The sequence below is a fragment of the Copadichromis virginalis genome, linkage group LG18, assembly GCF_057382275.1.
Source record: "Copadichromis virginalis isolate Kocher_CV1m ecotype Utaka linkage group LG18, C_Virginalis_male_GT1.1, whole genome shotgun sequence".
In the NCBI taxonomy this organism is placed as follows: domain Eukaryota; kingdom Metazoa; phylum Chordata; class Actinopteri; order Cichliformes; family Cichlidae; genus Copadichromis; species Copadichromis virginalis.
Window position 1 is genome coordinate 31,493,191 of NC_140635.1, and position 22,056 is coordinate 31,515,246.

Consider the following 22,056-nt stretch of genomic DNA (forward strand, 5'->3'; position numbering starts at 1 on the left):
ATACAGCCATTGTTTACTCTGGGTCTAAACAGAGCGCGTTATGTGTGACGTCTTCTTCTGCGCATGCGGGCCGCTTTGAGGGTTCACACTAGAGCGCGTTTACTGTCGCATTTTATTTGTAGTGTGAACAAGCAGACAAAAAAATCGGATTTGATCAAAAAATCTGAATTAAGCATTAAGACCTGCAGTGTGAACGTAGCTAATGTGACGCAATTGCAGTGGAAATAACCATTAAGCACGGCCTTTAAAAAAAAAAAACATTGAACCTCCTGGTCTGCCGGAAAGATAGAAAACCATCCAATTAAATACATAAAACATACTAAATTATGTCCATCATGTTTTCCACATCCTCTTTGTTGCTCTTTGGACTGGATCATTTTGCTGCAATCTCTTCTGCAGTGGTGTAATGTCACTCCACTGGAGAATTGGTGTCACCAGCTGTTTATCTCAATGGGCCCATTTCTTCATATTCATATTTTTAGAGTATGCGGGAATTCACAATTTCCTCATAGATACATATGTGCAGAGCTTTAACATGGTACATGCATTTCCCCAGGGATGTTCTTGCAGCTGAAGTTCTTCGTCACACTGGCTGGACAGTTAGGGCTGTCCTTCTTGTCTGTTATCCTAGAACAATTGGGGGCGGGGAGGGGGGAATGAATGTTTTTTTTGTGAGATGTGACTGACAACTTTTTTCCCACCACTCCATTAATATCAACCAGCATATGCCTACCAGCAGGGTATAAATCCATCGGGTGTCAGTGCATAGATGAGCCAAGTATTAGAGTAATGCTTACAACTTTTTTGACACTATATGTCAAAAATAGCAGAATTCTTCTCCCCCAAAACCTTCTGCTGTTCCATGACTTTCCTCAGTGGCACAATAGCAAATGTCACATTTGTGATGGTTTGAGTTTGGTGTCACAGTTTTGCAACATGTCAAACTCTTCTCTGTGAATATCTGGCAGTGTGAAACTTGGCAGACGCAGCGATATCTGGCCTGTTTTCCCACCACAGACTGCGGAGTCCATTTCACAACAATTAAAAATGTGTCAGCGAGAACGCAGCCAAACTAATGCTCAGGATGACTGTAAACGTGACAGTAAATAAATAGACAGATTGTTTTGACACATTCTTGCTCTCCCTCCCCGTCTCTCTTTCTCTTTCTAGGAGCTGCAGTTTGAACGTCTGACCAGGGAGCTGGAAGCCGAACGACAGATTGTCGCCAGTCAGCTGGAGAGATGCAAGCTTGGCTCTGAGACTGGAAGCATGACTAGCATCAGGTGTGTGCGTGTGAACGTGTTTGTGTGTCCAACACCTGTCAGGTTATCTTCTGTACACTCTACCTGTGTGTGTCAGCTGTACTCTCGCAGGTGACTAGCTATACAGCTGCTCGCATTAGAGAAACACTCCTTGATTCGTGTCCAAAATTCATCGGTGTGCTGGTAACCGCGCTGTAGTGATTTGCTTTTGAACTCGGAGAGAGCAGCGCTGCACCCAATGTTGCTTGCTTTCTTTTACCCAGTTTAAACATACACAGAGATGTGCTGATGTGATGTTTCAGGTTTGTTATAGTGCAGTCGAGTAGTGTGCACAGTGCAGCAGTAATTAGATTACATATTATTATTATTTTTAAAAGCTCACTTTAAGTGAGCTTGTATCTCATTAGATTATAGCATTTAAATAATGCAGGGAGCATTATTACAGTACCTAGATAGATAGTTACATTCTAGCTGACATTTATATTTAAGGCACCAATAGAAGGAGCAGAACAGACAGTAAAAATCAGTGTTTACATATTGACTATAGCCAAAATGATAGCTTAAAAATAACTAATTATACTTCAGCTAGTCGCTAAGAAACATTAGCATTTATCTGGATTTTTTTATACCTAACTTGCCAGTAAACATTAATAATTTACTCTATAAATTGCTCTTTAATATATTACTCTTATTGTCTCCATGCATCTTAGTTTAAGCGATTGTTGCTAATATTTCATAAATGCTGTTGTATGTAGCACTCATTGTATTGTTTGTCACTCATCCAAGTGACTTCTTGAGTCTCTGAAGAAGGAGACTGAAGAAGTCACTTGGATGAGTGACGAAACGTTTCTCCCACTGAAAATGCTACGTCCAGATGAACAGAATAACCTCTTGGAGGTTTTCTTACCTGGATGATTGAGAATGCATCAAAACCATTTAAGTCATACTTGTGCACCCTCTCTCAGTTCTAAGGTTTTATTTATGAGGGTAAAGAAGAAGAAAAAACAACCTTCCAGTTCGAGAAGCAGTCCTGTGTAAAATTAAGTGTACCTTGTGATTCAGTAGCATGTAGAACTCAGCAACCCCTCCAAACAAGTCATACTTGTTCACTCTTTTTTTAATTTTCTATCATAAACTTTAACATTTAACTTGCTAACTGAGGCCTGTAGAGTCTACGGTGTAGCTCTTGGGCTTTTTTCCACTTTCTCGGAGCGTTGCACGGTCTGACCTTGGAGTTTGCTGTGACGTCCACTTCTGGGAAGACTGGCAACAGTCTTGAATGTTTTCCAGTTGACTTGAACTTTTTGTATGGAAATGACTTTATAATGTTTCCCAGATTGATGGGTAGCAATGATGCAGATGTCTTTCCTCCTTGGCATTGTGTTAACACACACCTGACTGCTTCAGACCAGCAAACCGACAAGGGTTCAGCTTTTATTGAGGTGCTGCAGAACCGTAGACATCAAAACCAAACAGACTAAGATGCTGAGTGCCCACTGTCAGTAATTTACTGCGGATCTATATTCACAATCCCTTCCCAACTACACTTGGATATTTCACCTGTTTGTATTATGAAAATATTGATTAGTACAGCTTTGAAACAGCACAACTCAAGGCAGTCAACTAGGCTAGGCTCATTTATTAGTGAAAAAAATCATTGGGTTTTTAAATGCACTATATTTTGACTAGGAAATGTTCCTGATGCTCTACTAATTAAAATTTAGTTTAAACAATTTTTCCCTTTTGCCTCCTAAACACCTTTTATAGGAAATGATAGCTTTGCTTGCTTGTGTTATTTAACAACACGAGAATTGCTATCAGGTTTTTACACGTTTAGTAATTACGATCCCCTTAGCTGAACCCATGTAAAGAACACATGTTCACCATTGTCGCCTCTTAGTCTTTTTCAGCTGTTCATATTAAGTGCACAGAATAACAACAGGGAGGTGACAAAGACATGGAGCAATTAGGCTGTGATGGTGTAAAACACATGTTGCTCAGTTCAGAGTCATTTTAAGGAGAAGTATATAAAAAAAGCTTGAGACCATTAATGAACCTAACTCTAGATGTGCTGTCAAAACCTTACTGGCAGGCTTAACGTTTATTGATGGGCTCGAGTTGCATTCCTGAAGCTTTTAACTGCACATTAACTACTCGCTGTGCCTTGATGCTGAGAGTTATGCGTGAGAAACGATCTCATTTCCCTGGAAGGATTTGAATTTGAAAGAAATCTAATGCCAAATTGACACATCATTTCAAGAGAGGTAATGTAGACGCGATGCGATTATGTGACCTGACTAACGTTCAAAGGCGTTATAATGGACGCTCAAATATGAAGAATTTTGTAACCCTTATAAGCAATGTTCCCTCTAATTTTTCATGTGTCTGAGCGGACACACAAACTCTCTGAGCGATCCCTTGGACCACTGTGAGCGACAGCAGACGTGTGCACTGTGGTCCCGCCAGCATCGAATCCATCCAAGTTACATGGTTTATTAAAATAATCAAATTACAGCATTTACATTTATGTTAGACTACTTTTAATTAAGTGCTTTAGCCCACTTACAATGAAAATAAAAAAAAATCTTGTTCATGACCTGTGTAGTATGTTAACACTATTGGAAGTTGAAACTTGAACTCCAATTTTGAAAACACAACTTTCTTTTTTTTCTTTTTTTTTAAATAAAGCTCTAAAGGAAATGAATTATATAGTTACTTCTTCAAAAAAGTAACTGAGTTATGCAAACAACAAAGTTTTTGCAGCTGTTTACCTAAAAATGCAGCCAAGGCGTTTTTTCAAATAAACATTTCAAACTATTTACAGAACAATCAGCTGTTCTGCAAATTTGATGCCACACAAATTATTTGTGCCACTCCAAAAAATAATTTCTGTCCACTATGAGATAAAGGAGAACAACAGCCTGATACCTGCAGGCCTGACAACAGGAGATGTGTGACTCCTGTAACACCTGTAACATTCAGCAGTCGCCTCATGGTTCTGACACACTCAACAAAACTATTGACTACACTACATACCAGAGGTGTGACCAAGTCATTGTTTTGCAAGTCTCAAGTAAGTCTCAAGTCTTTATCCTCAAGTCTCAAGTCAAGTCTCAAGTAATGTCAGGCAAGTCAGAGTCGAGTCTCAAGTCACTGGTGTAAAAGTCCGAGTCAAGTCACAAGTCTGAAACTTTGAATTTCAAGTCCTTTCGAGTCTTAAAAAAAAACAAAAAAACGAAAAAATAATGTTGCAGTTATGCTAAATGTAAATATTAGACCATGTAATTTTAAAATCTGTGTTTTTCTCAACATATGACAAAATAGTGAACTTAGAAAATATACACAAATTGTGAAATTGGACCTCTATAAAATGCAGCTCAATTAAACCTAGCTCCAAGAATAATTTTCACCGACAGTTCTGAGATAAGCTGCATGTTATTCTTGGATGCGCTTGTAGGACTGGCTTTAAAATCGCATGACAAAAATATCATACACATTAAAAAAAACTGTATCACCAACGTAGCCTAGACAACATTTGCTAGTTAGATGAAGTCAGCTATCTCATCTTAGCATATTTATATGCATATTTATAATCATACGGTTCTTGGAGTGAGTGCACACACTCATGAAGTTTAGTAACTTCAGGTCACTGCAACAAGCCCAGGTACAGTTTACCGACGGATGGGTGCAGGACCTTGAAATGCACCGTGTAGAACGAAAGACCATCGTACGTATCATAAGTTTACCAGTCTCACAAATTGTCTTCATAAATACACATTCCTTAACCGTTTATTAATAGGACCTTTGAGCTCAACGGTAATTAATTTGTAGTGGAAATAATTTCTGGTAGCATCACAGAAATGTAGCAGTGACAATAATACTGTATGCTGTAATCGTACTGGGCAATTAGTGATACAAAAAACCTGTTTTACCCTGTGAATAAAAGTATATGTTTTTTTCAATGTACCATAATAACAGAGGCGAAACGCAATATTGTGTCAGGACAATTCACTATTTATGCACAATAAACACAATAAATAAAGGAGCATAGCGCGACAATTTCTGTTCAGCGCCAGACTTGTTTGTAACCTATATCACAAATTATGTTATGAAAATGACGTATTAACTACTACAGCAGACTGACCTTCGTGTAAATGCTTGGAGCAGACTAACCTGTGAGCTGGAGTGTTCCGGGACGTTACATTTGATCTTTGAATGGCTGCAATCCAGGCCATCCGTCGCGTCTTTGTTACTTCGGAAACATGGCTCGAACAATTTCTCTTCAATGACGTAATCCGATAACAACCGATCTCTTTACCCGTCGGCTTCCCGTGGCTGTCATGCAACCGGCTATTGCAGTTAATAATACAACAGCTTCTTGACATTTTTGTGTTTCTTTTTATCGCTGTGTGACTGATTTCAATTGAAAGCCTGTGTGCGCTAGTACCTCTTGCCACGAGTTCCCAGAATCCTTTGCTGTTTACCCCTGAATTACGTCACATTTTCAATCTCTATATAATATGCATGTTAAATTTTATATTTGGGGTGAAATATCAAGTCTTTTCAAGTAAACCGGTTCAAGTCCAATTCAAGTCCCAGGTCATTGGTGTAAAAGTCCAAGTCAAGTCACAAGTCTTAGAACATTTTTTCAAGTCAAGTCTAAAGTCATAAAATTAATGACTCGAGTCTGACTCAAGTCCAAGTCATGTGACTCGAGTCCACACCTCTGCTACACACTAACTACACAAGATTTGCGCTAAATGTCCCAAATCTCTCAAATCTCAAAACACCGCCGTCACCTAAAACTCCCCCCCCTTCCTAAACAACTAAATGCCATGTTGCCATATCATTTTTTGATTGGTCCGCATAGTACATTTTTCAACCAATAGGAAACGTGGCTTCACTCCACATCAGCAACGCCGCTTTGCTAGCTAAAACGACGTTGATTAGCTGCGTATATACGAATGTGAATCGCATTATTGGCTGGACTATGGGATAAGGCGGCATTGTTCTAATCCCATACGGGAGCAGCCAGTCACTTACTGACTAACACTAAAAAACAGAATTGTTAAAGTATTAATTTTAATTTCAATTCAGGTTAGATTTTTTTTGTGTGCGCAACGCAGATTTTCTGTGATCAGAGACCGAGCCAGCAGTGCACAATTGCGCATGCGCGCAGCTTAGAGCAGCGGTCCCCAACCCCCGGGTACCGGTCCGTGAGTTGTTTGGTACCGGGCCGCGAGAGTTGAGGCTCAGGTGTGAAATGTATTTTTTTCAGGGTTTTTATCGGTTTTCAGCGTTATTTTGTTATTGTTTTTATTGTTAACTCGGTTTTCCTGGGTCTTTTCACGTGTGTTATGAATAAATCTTATTTTTTTCGGTACCGGTACTATTTTTGTTTTGTTGTATTTATCCGCGACACCTTAAAGGCCGGTCCGTGAAAATAATGTCGGGCATAAACCGGTCCGTGGCGCAAAAGAGGTTGGGGACCGCTGGCTTAGAGGTAACATTGCTTATACACAGCAAATCCAGCATGTCCAAATTAACACTGTCGGATTTGATTTCAACACTATTAAAGTGTCTATATGGGTCCACACCAGAGAGTGTTAATTTAACTCTTTTTGGAGAGTTGGTACGTTAACTCTGATTTAGTGTTAAACACCAAATCTGTCTGGAGTTGATAATTCAACACTTGGTGTTAAGAGTTTATATATTAACTCTCAAAGAGTATTTTAGTTTAACTACGTAAGAGTTATCTTCTAATTCATTCTAAAAAGCGGGAATTTTACTGTTCTGAACTTCTAGAAATTTCTTTTGGAAATAAACATTTACTAAAAAGATGCAATGGTTTTTGAAAAACATTTATTCTGAACTGTGCACCACAATTTCAAAACATTTTCTGAAAGATCTAACAGTATACATGTTCTCACTTTCATTAGAATTTTGTTTATCAAAAGGTCTGACATGGTAAATGCAAATAACAGCATTCTCAACACTTATTTCTTCAATACAATATGCATGTCCTTCATTCATCACTTTGTGGAACTTCAACGCACTTCTGCTCTCCCCCATATTCCATCTTCACAAGCATATCCTGTGCGGAGATCGAATAAAAATTAGTTGACACTAATTAATGGCACAAATAATCCAGTAAACAATTGCAGCACAGTAAAAAAAAAAGGAATCCTCTTTGAGCCATTACTTGTGTAAAGTATTTTCCCAAAAGACAAGGACACAGGCAACAGGTAATACTGAACTAAATGTAAAACCTCAACCTTTTTCATTTTTACCTAAACCGTGTGCACAAAACTCTGGAGGGATCTATGCTAACGTAGAACCCAGTCAGGACGTCAGCTACTGCTGTTTGCTCGTTTTTTGTTTTATGGGCGATCGTTTTCAGGCTTCAAGTAGCACCATTATACCAACATTTCACATTCTAGACATTGTTTTAGGTGTATTTGACCAAAAGTTTGACTGAAAATTCACATGCAAGCTTTTTTTCAAGGCTGTGGTATTTGCCCGCAAACAATACCTTTCAGCTAGCTAAAACAGAATATTATGCTATCAGCGAGCAACATGGCTAATGCCTTTCACACAGCTTTGTCTCAACTCCAAAGAGCCACAGAAGTAAAAGCTAATAATAATTGAAACAATCTTTGAAAAAATGACTTACCAAGCATGGCAAACAACTCAAATATGTAGAGCAAAATGTTCTGAAACGGCTTCACTTCAGCTTCGATTGGAGTCGTGCTGGGGGCGGAGTCTGTGAATTTACTCTGTTGGTGTCATAGCCCCTCTAGGAGTTCAGAGTTAAGAGGTCAAGAGTTAATGTTTCCATTTTAACACCTCCAGATTTGACAGAGAAACACTCATTTTTAACACTCGATTTTAACTACTATCATTTTACACCTCAGAGTTACATTAAAAGAATGTGACTCTACTTAGAGTAAAATTAACTCTACTTTTGCAAGGAGACTATTAACACCAAAAAATTTAACACTTTTGAATTTGCTGTGTAAACCTGATATTTTTAATAATTCCTCACTGCACCCGAGACAGCAAAATCATTTTGCAGCATTATTTATTTTTGGTCTTTCTAAAGGATGTTCCACTGTCAGAGTCCACTGTGCTGTGCGGGGCCGTCTTGTTCCTTTATTTATTTATATATTTTTTGATAACACGGGCGAAAAACATAAAGCATTGTTATATTATCTGCCTCTGATTGAGTTTAGACGGCAGCTTCAATATCTGCTCTGAGCCTGAAGAACACATTCTACACATTCCATACTGGTCCCAACGTGAAAACTGCACTGCTGACACAATAGTGATAATGCACTTAGCCCTCCTCTCAGGACAGTGGAACACGATTAAAGCCTCCGTCTTCATTTCTCTTTCTCACTCTGTCTCCCACACACACACATAAATAGACGTGCACAATCCATCATCTTTTCTTCTCTTTGATTCCGTTAAGCGAGTGGGGATTCCGTCCGGCTCAGACTAATTACTCATCTGCCCGTATTGTAATTCTCATTTCAATTTAAGGGGTGGACCAACAAAGAGCAGGAAGATGGTCTAAAACTGACTCATTCACAAGTCTAATTAACTGATGCACGTATAGCTCTTCTGCGCTGTCACAGGGCCGCATTTGCAACGGCGGCAACGTGGGATGGGAAAAGGTGCAGAGTCCGGAAAGACGTGTCTTCCACTTCATCACACAGCCGCGCGCAGATATAAATGCTGCAGTCTTGCAAACTCGATTAGATGGGTTTATTATTTAGTGAGGGGCAGAGCGTCCTCCGGATTACACTGTCTTCCATTTTATAGGCCATCCACTTTGTTTGACTTGCGGGGTAATTACTAAATGGACAAATGGTTTGGCAAAACACACAAGTCCAGCACGGCAATATGCTGGAGGTTTGTAGTGCCTAAAGCGTGTTGGATTTATTGTTCAATTACCTCTGAAACATTAGTATTGCTGCTGTTCCAAATAGTTTTATTCATCACTGCTTGTCCCAGAGAACAGAGGGGTCAAAATATAATCGGCAGCTACAATACACGGACAGGAATTCATCTTGGTAGCATTTGTGGTGAAACATATTGAAACTGTATGTAAGCTACAAACTTTAATTTAACATCAGCAGCGCAGACAACGTAAAAATGCAAACTGTTGCAGCGTTTGCCGTTAATTGTTTGTCATTTTGATCCATAACGTTTGTTCTTGTTGACTTTTTGTTTCTTTCTTCTATTTGTTCTTTTGTTCTTCTATTTGTTCGTTTAGCTAGATTAACGTTAGCATGACACAGATTGCTTTGCCTCATTTGGCAAATTAGAATATGTAATTATAGCTAAAGAAAAATGTAGCTGTTAACAGTCAGTGTGTTCTAAACCAATGTGTTGCTAAAACAGCACCCAGTATAGAAGTCATATTATATATTAGCAACAGTCTCAGCTTTTCTTACTTTGCATGTTCCAGATTACCTAGCCACTGTTCTCAGTTGTGTAGCATAAAGTGTGACAAGTGTCTGGTACAGATGATCAGCACTGTGCAGAAATCTTGAGTCACACCTCATTTATTTATTTTTTTGCTCCCAGTAAACCAGACTTTCTTGTACTTTTTTAAGCTAGTTTTGAGGAATAGCTTTCTGAAAGACTTTTGAAGTTCTTCTTTGGATATTGGATATTTTAGCCAGTGCTATTGGGGGATCTTGTCAAAGTTGATTGAATTATAAATGCAGAAAAGTGATTTGATTCACAATACAGTACTTTTAGGAAAGCATCTGATTGGCTAAGTATTTATTTTTCAGCATGATATGCAGTAAAAGCATACCTACATAGAAAAACACACAGTGGAACTCTATCAGTCATGGATTGGCCTCCCCAGAGCTCAGACCTCAATATTATTAAAGCAGTGTAGGATCATCTTTACAGAGAACAGAACAAAAGGCAAAAACATCCAAAGAAGATCTTTGAATCTCCTTTAAGAAGCCTGGAGAAATATTCCTGAGGAACACCTAAAGAGATTTCAGGAAAGCTTACCTGAGAGTGTTTAAGCTTTGCTGAAGAGTAAAAGTGGTCATACTAAGTTTTACAAAACTCTGTACAACTCTAAAGTTTAATTCTTGATTTGATACTTGTGTGAAAAAAAAACAAAGAACCTTCTGCTATACAATTTCTTCATGATCAGGGACATTAAAAAGAAACAGTTAAGGCTTTTTAGATTAGTCATATCTTTTCAACTCGTAATTATCCAAATAACAAAGATCAACTCAATTACCCCCCACCCACCCCCCCCCCCCTCTCTCTCTCGCTCTCTTAGAAACTAATTATGCGGAAAATAAAATGTGTTATTTGTAGGATAACTCTATCTGAAGCCAGCTAATCTGTAATATCATCAAGATGTGTGGAGCTACTCTCTTTCTATTAGTTTGTTGGACAAATCCATCACGGACCATCTTATTGTCTTTCCCAAAGCAGCAGCAACTCTAGTTTCTACACCCAGATAAACCACAAGTTTATAGATTGAGGCACAGTAGATATGATATGACCAAAGATAATACAATAGCTGTGTAGAATTTTCAGACACATCTTGCTGATGGCGGTGAAAGATAGAAAGCAGCAGAACAATAGAGGACGGGGCTGTGTTCAGCGTGGCCTTTCTTGGGCTTACCCTGTGTTAACAACACATTATGAAAGAAAAATGTAACTATACTAGAATAATAAAGGTTTTTTGTCACAAATTTCTTTGTTAATCTTATAGATTATTTCAGATGTCTTTTCACCTGAATCTCTTTGTCTTGAATGTTTGGCTTTGATATGTCTAACAGGAAGCTACAGTATGATGAAGTTCTGTTTGCAGACAGTCGCTAAAGAAAACTTCAAATCAAAGTGAGTGTTAAGAATGACCACATGGCTGTGGAGGGCTGGCCGTTCAGGAATCTGCTCCTGTTGTGTTGCAGAAAATAAAGACTTTCAGAGGTGCTAATGAGTTCTACTGCTCTGCCTTTCTTTCCGGTCTTAATCAGTCACCACAGGTCACAGTGTCTGCTGCGACACATGCTGCTGCTTTATCGCTTCAAAAAGTACAAATCCACAGTGTGTGTGTGTTACTCTTTCAGTCAAACCGAGACAGTGTTTTTGTCTGTGCAAAGAGTTCTTTTGACCACAGTTAGAGTAGATAAAACTAATCAGTAGAAGCGTTCAGTGCAATTCTGGTTGCAGATATTCAATATTGAATACACAGCACTTAAAAAGCTTCGGTCCCTGTTTTTCCCCACGATTTTTGGCTCTAGAGAGAGCTGCTCTTCTCGTTCTTCATCTTCTCTTGCTATTATGTTTTCCCTCGTGTTCACTTTTATCATCTCTTCTCCTCTGACCTCCGTTTTTGATGTCAGTTTATGTCCTTCCATATTTTTTTTTAGTTCTGTCTACATTTCGCTCATCATCTTTTCCAGCTCTTTTCAACCTGTCAGCTGTCTTGAGGGCTTGGAAAGAAGGCGCCTGAACTTCTTTAGGTGTGTATTTAACCCTTAATTCCGTGGGACTCTCCATCAGTTGTTTCACATCTGAGGAATCCTTCTGGACGAAGGAAAAATATCTTCACAAACCTAAATAAGTCCAGTTACTGTCTTTTCAAGCCCTCAAGACTAACGTGTCCTGGATGACTGAGAACCTACACAGACATGCTGTCAGCTGTCTTTCTGATCTATACAAACAGCGCTTTGTTGCTCAAGCAGTACATTTCAGCGTTATTATTTTGTGTCCTGTAGCGGTTTTTACTTTGGCTTGGTTTTACAAAATGAAAACAAAGTCACCGGCCAGATCTGGACTAGCTTAGGGCCGAGTGTTTGTACATTTTAAAACCAACACTGGACTGGCTGCTTGAATCGTATCTTACCCAGCTACTTAATCTTAAGAATCCTTTAGCTTGTAACTTGAAATATAGCAAAGTAGGACAAACTCTAGGATACAAGAGTGGCCTCTTTATATTTATCCCACTGTTCCCTGGCCACCATCTTTCTATCTAATCATCGAAGTGGACCTATGACAGCGAGAATACCCTCAGTAGCTACAGATACCATCTCTCTGGTGGCACCACTATGGATCGCCGCCTCCCATGTCAGGCTACTTGCTTTTGGCTGTTTCTTTTGCAACATTTGTCAGGTAATCACATGCACGGCCACTTGCTTTTTTGGCTGCTAAATGGTAACTGCATGTGTGTCGCGCATGTGCATGTTCATTTTTGTGTGTATGTATGTGCGCGCGTGTGTGTGTGTGTAAGTATTGGCTGTAACCAGAGCACCCAGTGAGACCCACTGTCACTCGTCTGGTGGGAAAATGTGACCTGTCTGGCGAGCCCAGTGAGCGCCCATTACCCAGAAGCTGTCAAGGCTCTGCCAGCTTAGACTCACAGCAGTGTGACTCTCTCTCCCTCAGCACAAATCCACTAACAGAGATGTTTGCAAAGAGGAGAGGCTTCACTAAGAGCTACTGCCTGTTTTTATTACATTCAAAAACTGCTTTCTAGGAAAGGTCCCTAATAGACCCGAAGGAGGGAAAAAGTCTTTCCTCTTTGAGGTAATCGGAAGAATGGACTTTGGCTATACAGAGCATTACAGAAAGTCTAAGAGGTAAATATCAGCCTTGTCAAACAAGGAGGCTTACACACACAGTTTCATTAGGAAGTGAACCGATGAGTCTGAAAGTAGAAACTACAAAAATAACAGCTATAATAGACAGTTGTTCTCATCAAACAGCCTCAGCTTAATAGTTCTACTGGCAAATCAGATTTTGTTAAAGCTACAGTGAGCTATTAAATCTTTTTAAGAGTAGACATGCATTAGCTGTCTACAGTGATGGAAAGCTGCAGAATTTCTCTGGTCATTAGTCAGGCTAAGTGACTCCAAGAAGTGTTGAAAATTGAGCTGACCGGAATCAAATTGTGGTAAAACCAAACTAAAATCAAACAAATGAGGTGCATTTAGAATCAAAAGCAAATTCAAACAAACAATATTAATACAAAGTGGCCTTATCGCATCATGAACAGATTATATCACAGAAAAACATTTCCCCAAAGCTTGGATGGAACTAGGTGGCAATTAATTCCCAGAGTGCCTATTTGATTTTTTTCTCAGTCTAGTTACCTTAGTAAACTTTCAAGTCCTGGAGTCACCTCTTGTTGTTGCACAACATGGATTTACTGAGTAAACTGTTATTTGGTTTGCTTTGATATGCTAACTGTGTGATAGAAATGCATCTTTTCAACATCAAAAGATCTCATCAAGAGGAAGCAGAAAGAGACGGCGGAGGCAGGCGGAGATGCCAGGCAGTATTTAGTGCTCTGATGTTTACTGTATATAAAAGATGGACACAGCTTCTATGTCTAAAAATGCAGAAAAAAACAGCATTTTTTTCCTAATGTCCAGCAAGATGGAAAATTGATCCATGATCTCAGTAAATGGCATCAAACTTTCAAATTTTAATCAATATAACATGATTTTTTTTATGTTATGGTCCACATTAGACCCAAAAGGACAATAAAGCAGGCCTCACCTGTATATGAGATGTCAGTTATAACGAGTGTTCAGTGTAATTCATTCAGATGAATCCGGTTTTAAAACAGCACAGTGATGAGAGTCAGAATGTGAGGCTTGAGGGTTATGACTGTAAGGTAAGTAAGCTTGGTTTAGCTTAGATTGTTGGGCTTAAGCTAGGTAAGAAGAAAAATCAAATAGGGAACTAAAAGCTGTTATTCTGCTTATACCTGTCAGTGACTGCAGTCTGTTTTTTCAACAGCCTGCCTGAACATGGTTCCTATCAAACAATCAGATGTGAGAATGAAATAATATTTGATTTTCCTTTTAAAAAAAATAAAAAAATAAATCAAAGCCTGTAGTTTTTTTGAATCATCGATGATTCATCAGTACTGGACATACCGTGTTGTGGAAATTTGTATTCAAATTCTGCACTTCTGTGCCTACTCTTGTGTATTCATTTATTAATTCAGACTGTCCAAACAGTAATAGCTGTGTGCACCCAGCTATTTAACTCTATATGTGCATACGGATGACATATGTAGTCTTCCCTCACAGCATAGTCGCATGCATTTATTAATTAGGCTGATTCATTTGCAGCCGATTTTGCACATATTATATTCTCAGAGTCCGATTGGCAAATCTGCACTTTGCTGAGGCTGACTGAACAGATGTATACTGTAGTTGCTGCGTGTACTTAAGAAGCAGAGTTAATGTCTTTTTCATTGTCACACCGCGCCGTAGGCACTGCTGCAGCTACAGACCTAACTATGTGCTTTCAAACTTTTAGATCATTGGGAATTGGATTTGCGAAGCATTAAAAGGATTTTGGGGACAGATGATCAGGAAAAAAAGTGATAAAGAGGGAAGAAGGTGACACACTCAGAAGGATGAGGGGAAAGAGCCAATCTGCAGACTCTGCTGTAAACGTAGCTTTGCCGTGACAAGGAGTTCCAGTTCTAACTGTAATTATAAACACAATGTGCTTCATGGGGAGCTTGTCATCTTTGCATCAGTGCAGGATATGGAGAAATAAGACATTTTTACAAATGGCACAATAAGGCTTCTCAGACTCAGCTTTCAGCAGCTCTGCACCCACTGCACTGTATTCCTGTTACAAATTACATTCAAAAACCTCCAGGGAATATTGAAACCAGTATATTTTTTTTGTTGTACTTAACACACAGATGAACTGGGTTGGGCATTTTATTATTTACTTCCTTTTTATTTTATTTTCTCTTTTTTTCTTTTTTTTTTAAATGCATATTATTATATTACATGTTATTGCTAGCTATTTGGCTTTTGTGAGGGGCTGCTGCACCTCTTACATAATGATCAGAATAAATGGAAAATGGCTGCATTTATATGGAGCTATTATCCAAAGTGCTTTAAACACACATTCACACACAAGAGCAGACTGACTGGATTTCCTTTCTAATTCACTTTAAACATGTAACACGTGCACTATTGCTAATATAGCTTTGTATTATAGTCTTTTAATATAGCCAACACAGCTGTAGTTCAGTAGCACTGTACCATTACCAAAGTTCATTGGGTAAAACTGTAGTTCTGGCAGGATCACTTAAGTCAAAGTTGGATTGTGATTCCATCTAAGTTATTTATATTTGGTGGTACGGTTGTTCTGTGACCTCCTCACCCTTTCATGCATACGTGGAAAACCAAAAGGAAAGCAGCAGGTAGACACACAGAACGGAGCGGGCATCACAGACTACCGAGTAAGTCAGAAATTGCTTGAATAGCATTAAAGAATTGGGCAAGGCAGGTTGCAAAGTGGCTTGCAGCAACTGTACACAGATTAAATAGCACACGACATCTGAGATTTGCCAGTATGTCGTGCTGAAGGTTAGAACAAGCTCAGGGTAGCTCATAAGGCCTGACTGAGCACATTGCATATTTGTTCATTCACAGGACGCAAAATATGTTTGGTATAAAAAAAAAGGTAAATGTTTTTGCGGCAGCGCATTTGCCATTGTGTTTGAAAAAACAAAGTGAATATTGAAATTACTTCTTTTTACTCCAAGTTTTATTTTGTAACTTTTTCTTCATTTGTACGGACATCTCGGGCTTCTCGATCGTGCCCATGAATTCCATCATCTGAAATCACTTTACATGTTGTTCTCTAAATGTATGGGCTCAAATTGTGGTCATAAATATGTTGTACTTGTAAATCAGTTTTGTACTTGTAAATCAGAATTTGTATGTGTAAAAAGAATTTGTGTGTGTGTAAAAAAGATTTGTATGTGTAAAAAGAATTTGTGTGTGTGTAAAACAGATTTGTGTGTGGACTTAGTTAAAAAATACGTGGGAAACTCTGCACTCAAGTTTCAAGTTACAAGTACGAAATTTGACCCTGTTTTTCTTCCTTTCATCTGATTGGCCAATGTCATGTCAATCACAAATTTAACTTTCCAATCAGAGAACAGCTGGATTTGGCTATTGAAGGGGTGCTTTATGGAGCTTCAGGTCCTTGAAGGGAATAAATGCCCTTTTACATGCCAGCCCAGCGTTTTCCTTCATCACCACGAAGGAAAACAGTCTGTGGTGTCTCAGTTTGGTGATTTTTGTGTCACGGGTTTACATGCTTAATACAGGAACCTTTTCAACAGCGCAGTGTTGTGGAAATGACAGTGTTCACTAGTGGGGATAGTTACAAAGCTTTCTTCGTTATGAATGAGCATACATGTTTTTATTGAATATTTGAAGAACCAGGGTTTTTCTTCAAAAAAAACAAACTCTTGTAGAGGACATAAAGTCAGAGATAGAGCCGACAAGGAGCAGGTGCATCTATTACAGGTAGAGCTGCTGCAAAAACCCACAGAGCTCAGCAGCCAGTGCAACAAATTCTGGATCCTTGGCTTTTAGTTAGCAGTTAGCATTAGCAGCACATGCTGCGTCCGATGTGAAAGGACCTTTATGCTGCGCACTGTGACTCACAGCCATGGTCCCGGGTCAGCCCTGACCTTGTGTTAAACTAAGCCTAAAGTAATAATCTAATCTAACCACTGATATACCACAACTTTATCCTTTCAACAGCTACTGAAAGTTAGGGGACCTAGCTTCTATCGGATATTTACATAGAGATCCTCCAGCTACAAACTGTATTACCCTTCAAGGACCTGCAGTTCAAAAAAGAGCCCCTCCGACAGCCAAACCCAGCTGTTCTCTGATTGGATAGTTACATTTGTGATTGACATGACATTGGCCAATCAGATGAAAGGAAGAAAAACAGGGTCAAAATTCGTACTTGTAACTTGAAACTTGAGTACAGAGTTTCCCACGTATTTTTTGGCTAAGTCCACACACAAATCTGTTTTACGCACACGCAAATTCTTTTTACACATACAAATCCTGATTTACAAGTACAAAACTGATTTACAAGTACAAAATATTTATGACCACAATTTGAGCCCATAAAAATGTCACTGCACTGAGTGGGTATCTTGTCAGTGAAATTCAGAGTTTTATTTAAAGGCCACCACCTTTCAGTCAGATTCCCCAAATGTTGAGCACAGCTCACCTAAAACATCTGGTATTTTCAAAGGTTTGCTATGACTCTAAAAGTTTCCATTGAATTAAAATAAAAATCCCTGTGTAAAAACTGAGAGGTTTTTATCTTTTTTATCTTTTTATCTTTCTTTATTTTCTTTCTTTCTTTATAAATAAATCTTTCTTTATTTCTTTAACAGAGAGCTTTGATATTGAATTATGTCAGTGCATTCAGCACTTCATCTCCTGCTTTTTACACCATCTGGATTTATATTCATGTCCATGCTTGTTTCTGCTCAGAAATATGGTAATATATTGACAATTATATCGTTGACAGGCTAGATGATGATGTAGGTGATGAGGATTTTAATTTTCAAACCTTTATCGATCCGGACAAGACTGACTGCATGATGATGAAGGCGGTGAATTCATCTCGGCGTTCTTGCTATCGATCTGGGAGGCAGAGGAAATGGGAAGGAGTGGTGCTGGTTACATTTTAAACACTAACGTTTGGTGTGATCCATGCTGAACTCTACATATTGATCTGATGGAGTGACTGTAGAGGGAAGGGGAGGAGAAAAGGGAGGAAGGAGAAGGTCATCAGGGTGTGATCTATTGAGGGCTCTCCCTCTTGATGTGATGAATGGATAGACGGTAGGGGAAAATGGAAGGAATATTGAAGTTGGTTTGAAATTTGTACATATTGAATGCAACATTAGCTTTTATTTAGCTATAACTCAATACAATTTTGGACACTGTGGCAACAGGGACATGTTTTAGCTTTATTACAAGGGACAGTTTTATTATATTGTTGAATGGTCTTTAAAGTCATGCCAAACAATAACAGGTCAGCAAATGTCCCAAGACACTGTGTTTAGGTTTAAATTACATCATTCTTTGATGGTGGGAGCAAAAATGATGCAATCGAGTCACAAACCTTGAAATGGGGACTTAACACAGACTTAACAAGGTGTGTTATTGTAGGCATCACAACAAAGGCTCTCAGACTTTAACTTAACCCAAGTCTTGACCTCAGGAGTTATTTCTTACATGATTTCTTACAGCGGTATATCTTGTTTTGTTACTTGCAGTAACTGCAGTACTGTGTGTTGGGCTACAAGCTATGTGACTTATCACTGAAAACATGAAAAGTTGTGCGAATAAAGGTTTTCATAGGACTCTGTCCTGTGAAAAACTAAGTACACCCTATGATTCAGTAGCTTGTAAAACCATGTCTAGCAACATTAACATGATGTAATCAGTTTTCCTTCTGACTTTATGCAGTTCTCTTAAGGTCCCCCCCACAATCGGAGTGAGTTCTGGACTTTGACTTGGCAACTGCAACCCGTTGATTCTGTTCTTTAGTCATTGTGTTGTAGATTTATTGGTGTGCTTGGAATCATTGTTATATGGCATGACCCTGTTTGGGCCAAGCTTTAGTTGTTGGACAGATGGCCTCACATCTTTCTCCAGAATACTTTGGTATACAGAGTAATGATTGATTCATTATCTGCACTGACTGAAGTGGCTGGAAAACAAGCCTAAATCCTCACCCCTCTACCACTGTGCTTGACAGTTGGTATGAAGTGTTTGTTCTTGTCCAAACATGACACACTCGTTCAGTTTTCTTTAAAATTGTGCTTTCATGAACTTTAACCTTTAACAATGTAAATAACACCTGTAGATTGAGACATACCCGAGATATACTTGTTTTTTTGCAATTCCTCTGAATCTATGAGGACATCCACTCCTGGGAATTTTGGGACATTGTGTTAACACACAAGTGCCTAAACTTCTATAAAAGGCATTTATAGAGATGGTCACACTTACTGATGAATTAATTAAGGTTATTTGAGTAACATCACCTGGCTGCTACTTCTTGATTCTTGTGTAACCAGTAAGGGCGTACTTAGTTTTTCAGAGGCATCTGTTACAACTGCAAAGTGTTCATAAATCATGCCATATTGGAGTGTAATGTATTTTCATTTTAAATCCTGTTGCTTATCCGATTCATGATCCTAGGATAAAAGTCTATCCCAGCTGTCATAGCTCACCCTGGACAGGTCGCCAGTCTGTCGCAGGGCTAAGATGACGAGACAGCCTACCATTCACACTCACATTCACATGGGTAGTTTAAAATCATCAATTAACCTAACCTCTGGCCCGGACCAGATGGAGGAAACTTAGGATATTCTTGCTGTGAGGCAACTCTGCTAAACACCCCAGTGCTGTGCAATTTGACCAAATTTTAAATCATCAGATCAAATAGTTCAAATAGTTGATATTCATTTTGTGTTGTTACTGTGTCCATGTCTTTAAACTATTTTTTTATCCTGTAGATTCGTCTTAGATAAGGCTGATTTTTATGAGCTAATTTAAGGCATCCCACAGGGTTCCATTTTAAGACCACTTTATATTTATATTAATTTACTTAATTGATTTATGTTGTGTTTGTTGAATGTTAATGTGCTGCTTTGGACAGGTGCTGCTTTGGCCCTGTCTGTCATGTAACAGAGATGTTCATTTCAATGTGATTTCCTCATAAGTAAAATCAAGCTAACAACACATTTTCTGTCACTTTTCTCTTATCTAAAACATTTAGTCTTATTAAAATGAAAAATCTATTTTAAAAAGTGGTCGTGGAGTTTACTAACTGTAGTGGGACATGGTATTTGAACTTTTTGTTGTTTGTCATTTAGGGAGGCATAATCATCACCTTGGCTATTCAAATAAGCACAGGAACTAGAAGAATCAGTCACAAACTTGAAAATGGAGTCTGGCTTCCTGAAGCAAAACAGGAGCTTTAAAGGTAAAGACAGAAAAAGAGGACAAGGGGGGGGAGCCAGCTTGGATGCAAAGTAGTAGAGGAGGGGGAACGAGGAAACGGGGGGGGAGAATAAAGAGATGAGCCAGGAGGCTAAACATGCTGGAGGTGGGTGGTGGTGGTGGAGTGGTGGAGAGTATATTCTCATGTTAAGCCCTTTTAACCTGCCGCCTTGCAAACACACAGAGTTAGCATGAGTCACTCAGAGACCCAGACACTCGTAATAAGACTAATATCCTCCACCATCACAGACAGGCTCTGTCTGTCACACACGCCTGTGGCTGAGGGGGTGTGTGTGTGTGCTAACTGGCTCCCAGTAACAGCACAGTCATCTGCGACTATAGTATTGATCTGCCAGCAGAATGGAGACAAGACTGTCACAGTTAAGCTCCAATGAAAACCTTCTTAGTCCACAAACACACGCACACTGGAAGGTTTGCACACAGACACACAAATATGCCCTCAAACACCCAAATACATATTCATGCTGACTTGAAAGCAGGCGGTTTTGAAATGTCCAAACTTAAAAACAGTATCTGTACAGAGTGAAAAAAGTAATGCAAAACTGGTAATATCTTTTTTTAAAAATATTGATTTTTATAGACTTTCTTTTCCCTTTGATGTTATTTTTTATATATTTAATAATGCATTACATCAATACTGCTTGCAGTTGCATTATGTGCCTGTAAGTCAGTCGCACAGTCTGCAAAATGTGGTCTTTGTTTATGGCTTAATAAAGGCTAATCACACTTAGCGTTCTATCAGAGAAGTGTTAATTAAGCTCATTTTGGTGAGTGCATTGTAGTGACCTGGTTTGTAACTTTCTTTTTGTTCAAATTGCCTACAGTTAAACAAATCATAAAATTTCTTTCCGCTTTACTCAGATTGCCCAGTCACCACACAGTCAGGGGGCATTTCTCCCAAATCAAATACAATACAATCACAAGGTTTAGAGTAGCGTATCATAAAGTAGCGTTGGTAAAGGAATTGAAAGTCATAAGTGTGTTGTATGGTTTTACACCCTACTCACCTTGGTAACAGTGGAAAGCAAAAACTCCCTTTCAGTGGAAGAAATCTCCAGCAGGTGTTTCAGGTTTTTTTCTCCTTTCATTCAGAATTTTTCTGAAATTCTTTGCATTCTAAATTTTGGCTGTTTATCACATCCCTTATCATGTAATGCAAAATATCCCAGTACTTTTGGGTTGTTTTGGTACTTTAGGTGTACAACAGAGAAACATGTCATGTTTTCAAGATTTTTGCATTGACTTGGCATCTAAAAAGCAGTTGTTGCAGCGTCCCAACAGGAATTACTTTCTGCTCAGAAACTGAGTGTACTTAATGCTGAAAAAGCATTGATGCATCATAAACACAGCACCTCCGTTTCTAGCAGACACTGTCGTCAGTATTTGTGTATCTATGTGCTTCAGGAAGAAAAGGTACAAACACTAGCATAGAATGTTGGGATTGTAAGAGGAGCAGAAAATTGGAGAGCCCATCACCCCCCATTATTACTTAGATGAAATGAGTGTTTGATTTCTTTCAATGCTTGTTTGGAGACCTATTGAGTCAAGGTTTATATCCTTGTTTCCGTCCCATGGGTGTTTGCCTGAGTAAGATTTGTAATTGCTAAACGTTGCTTATAAAATTAAAAGGAGCTTTGCTTCCAGTCTACTCCTGGTCCTTTCTGGATTGCAGTGTTATTGATTTTTTTGTTTTTGTTTTCAGAAGCCTGAGGTTTCTAAGCATGTGCACACAGCTGCTATGACTTATGTAAAATCTTACCAGTTTTGCTAGCCTCAAGCAGGAGGAGATGCAACCAAAAGGTGTTGCTTAGTGAAAGGCCACAGTTCAACCATACACACACAGTTAATGCTGTATATGGAAATGCCCACAGAAATTGATGAAACCTATTATACTCATTTCCAAATTTGCA

At 38.8% G+C, this 22,056-nt stretch overlaps 1 protein-coding gene across 8 annotated transcripts in view; it reads left to right on the forward strand.

Annotated features, from left to right (window-relative positions):
- Window positions 1-22,056, forward strand: part of ctnnd2b (catenin (cadherin-associated protein), delta 2b) — a 236,594-nt gene that overhangs the window by 82,132 nt on the left and 132,406 nt on the right. For all 8 annotated transcript variants that reach the window (XM_085440168.1, XM_085440170.1, XM_085440172.1 and 5 more), the window contains one exon: window positions 1,171-1,283. In XM_085440168.1, coding sequence (XP_085296294.1) covers window positions 1,171-1,283 — 113 coding nt within the window. The remainder of the gene's footprint in view (window positions 1-1,170; window positions 1,284-22,056) is intronic.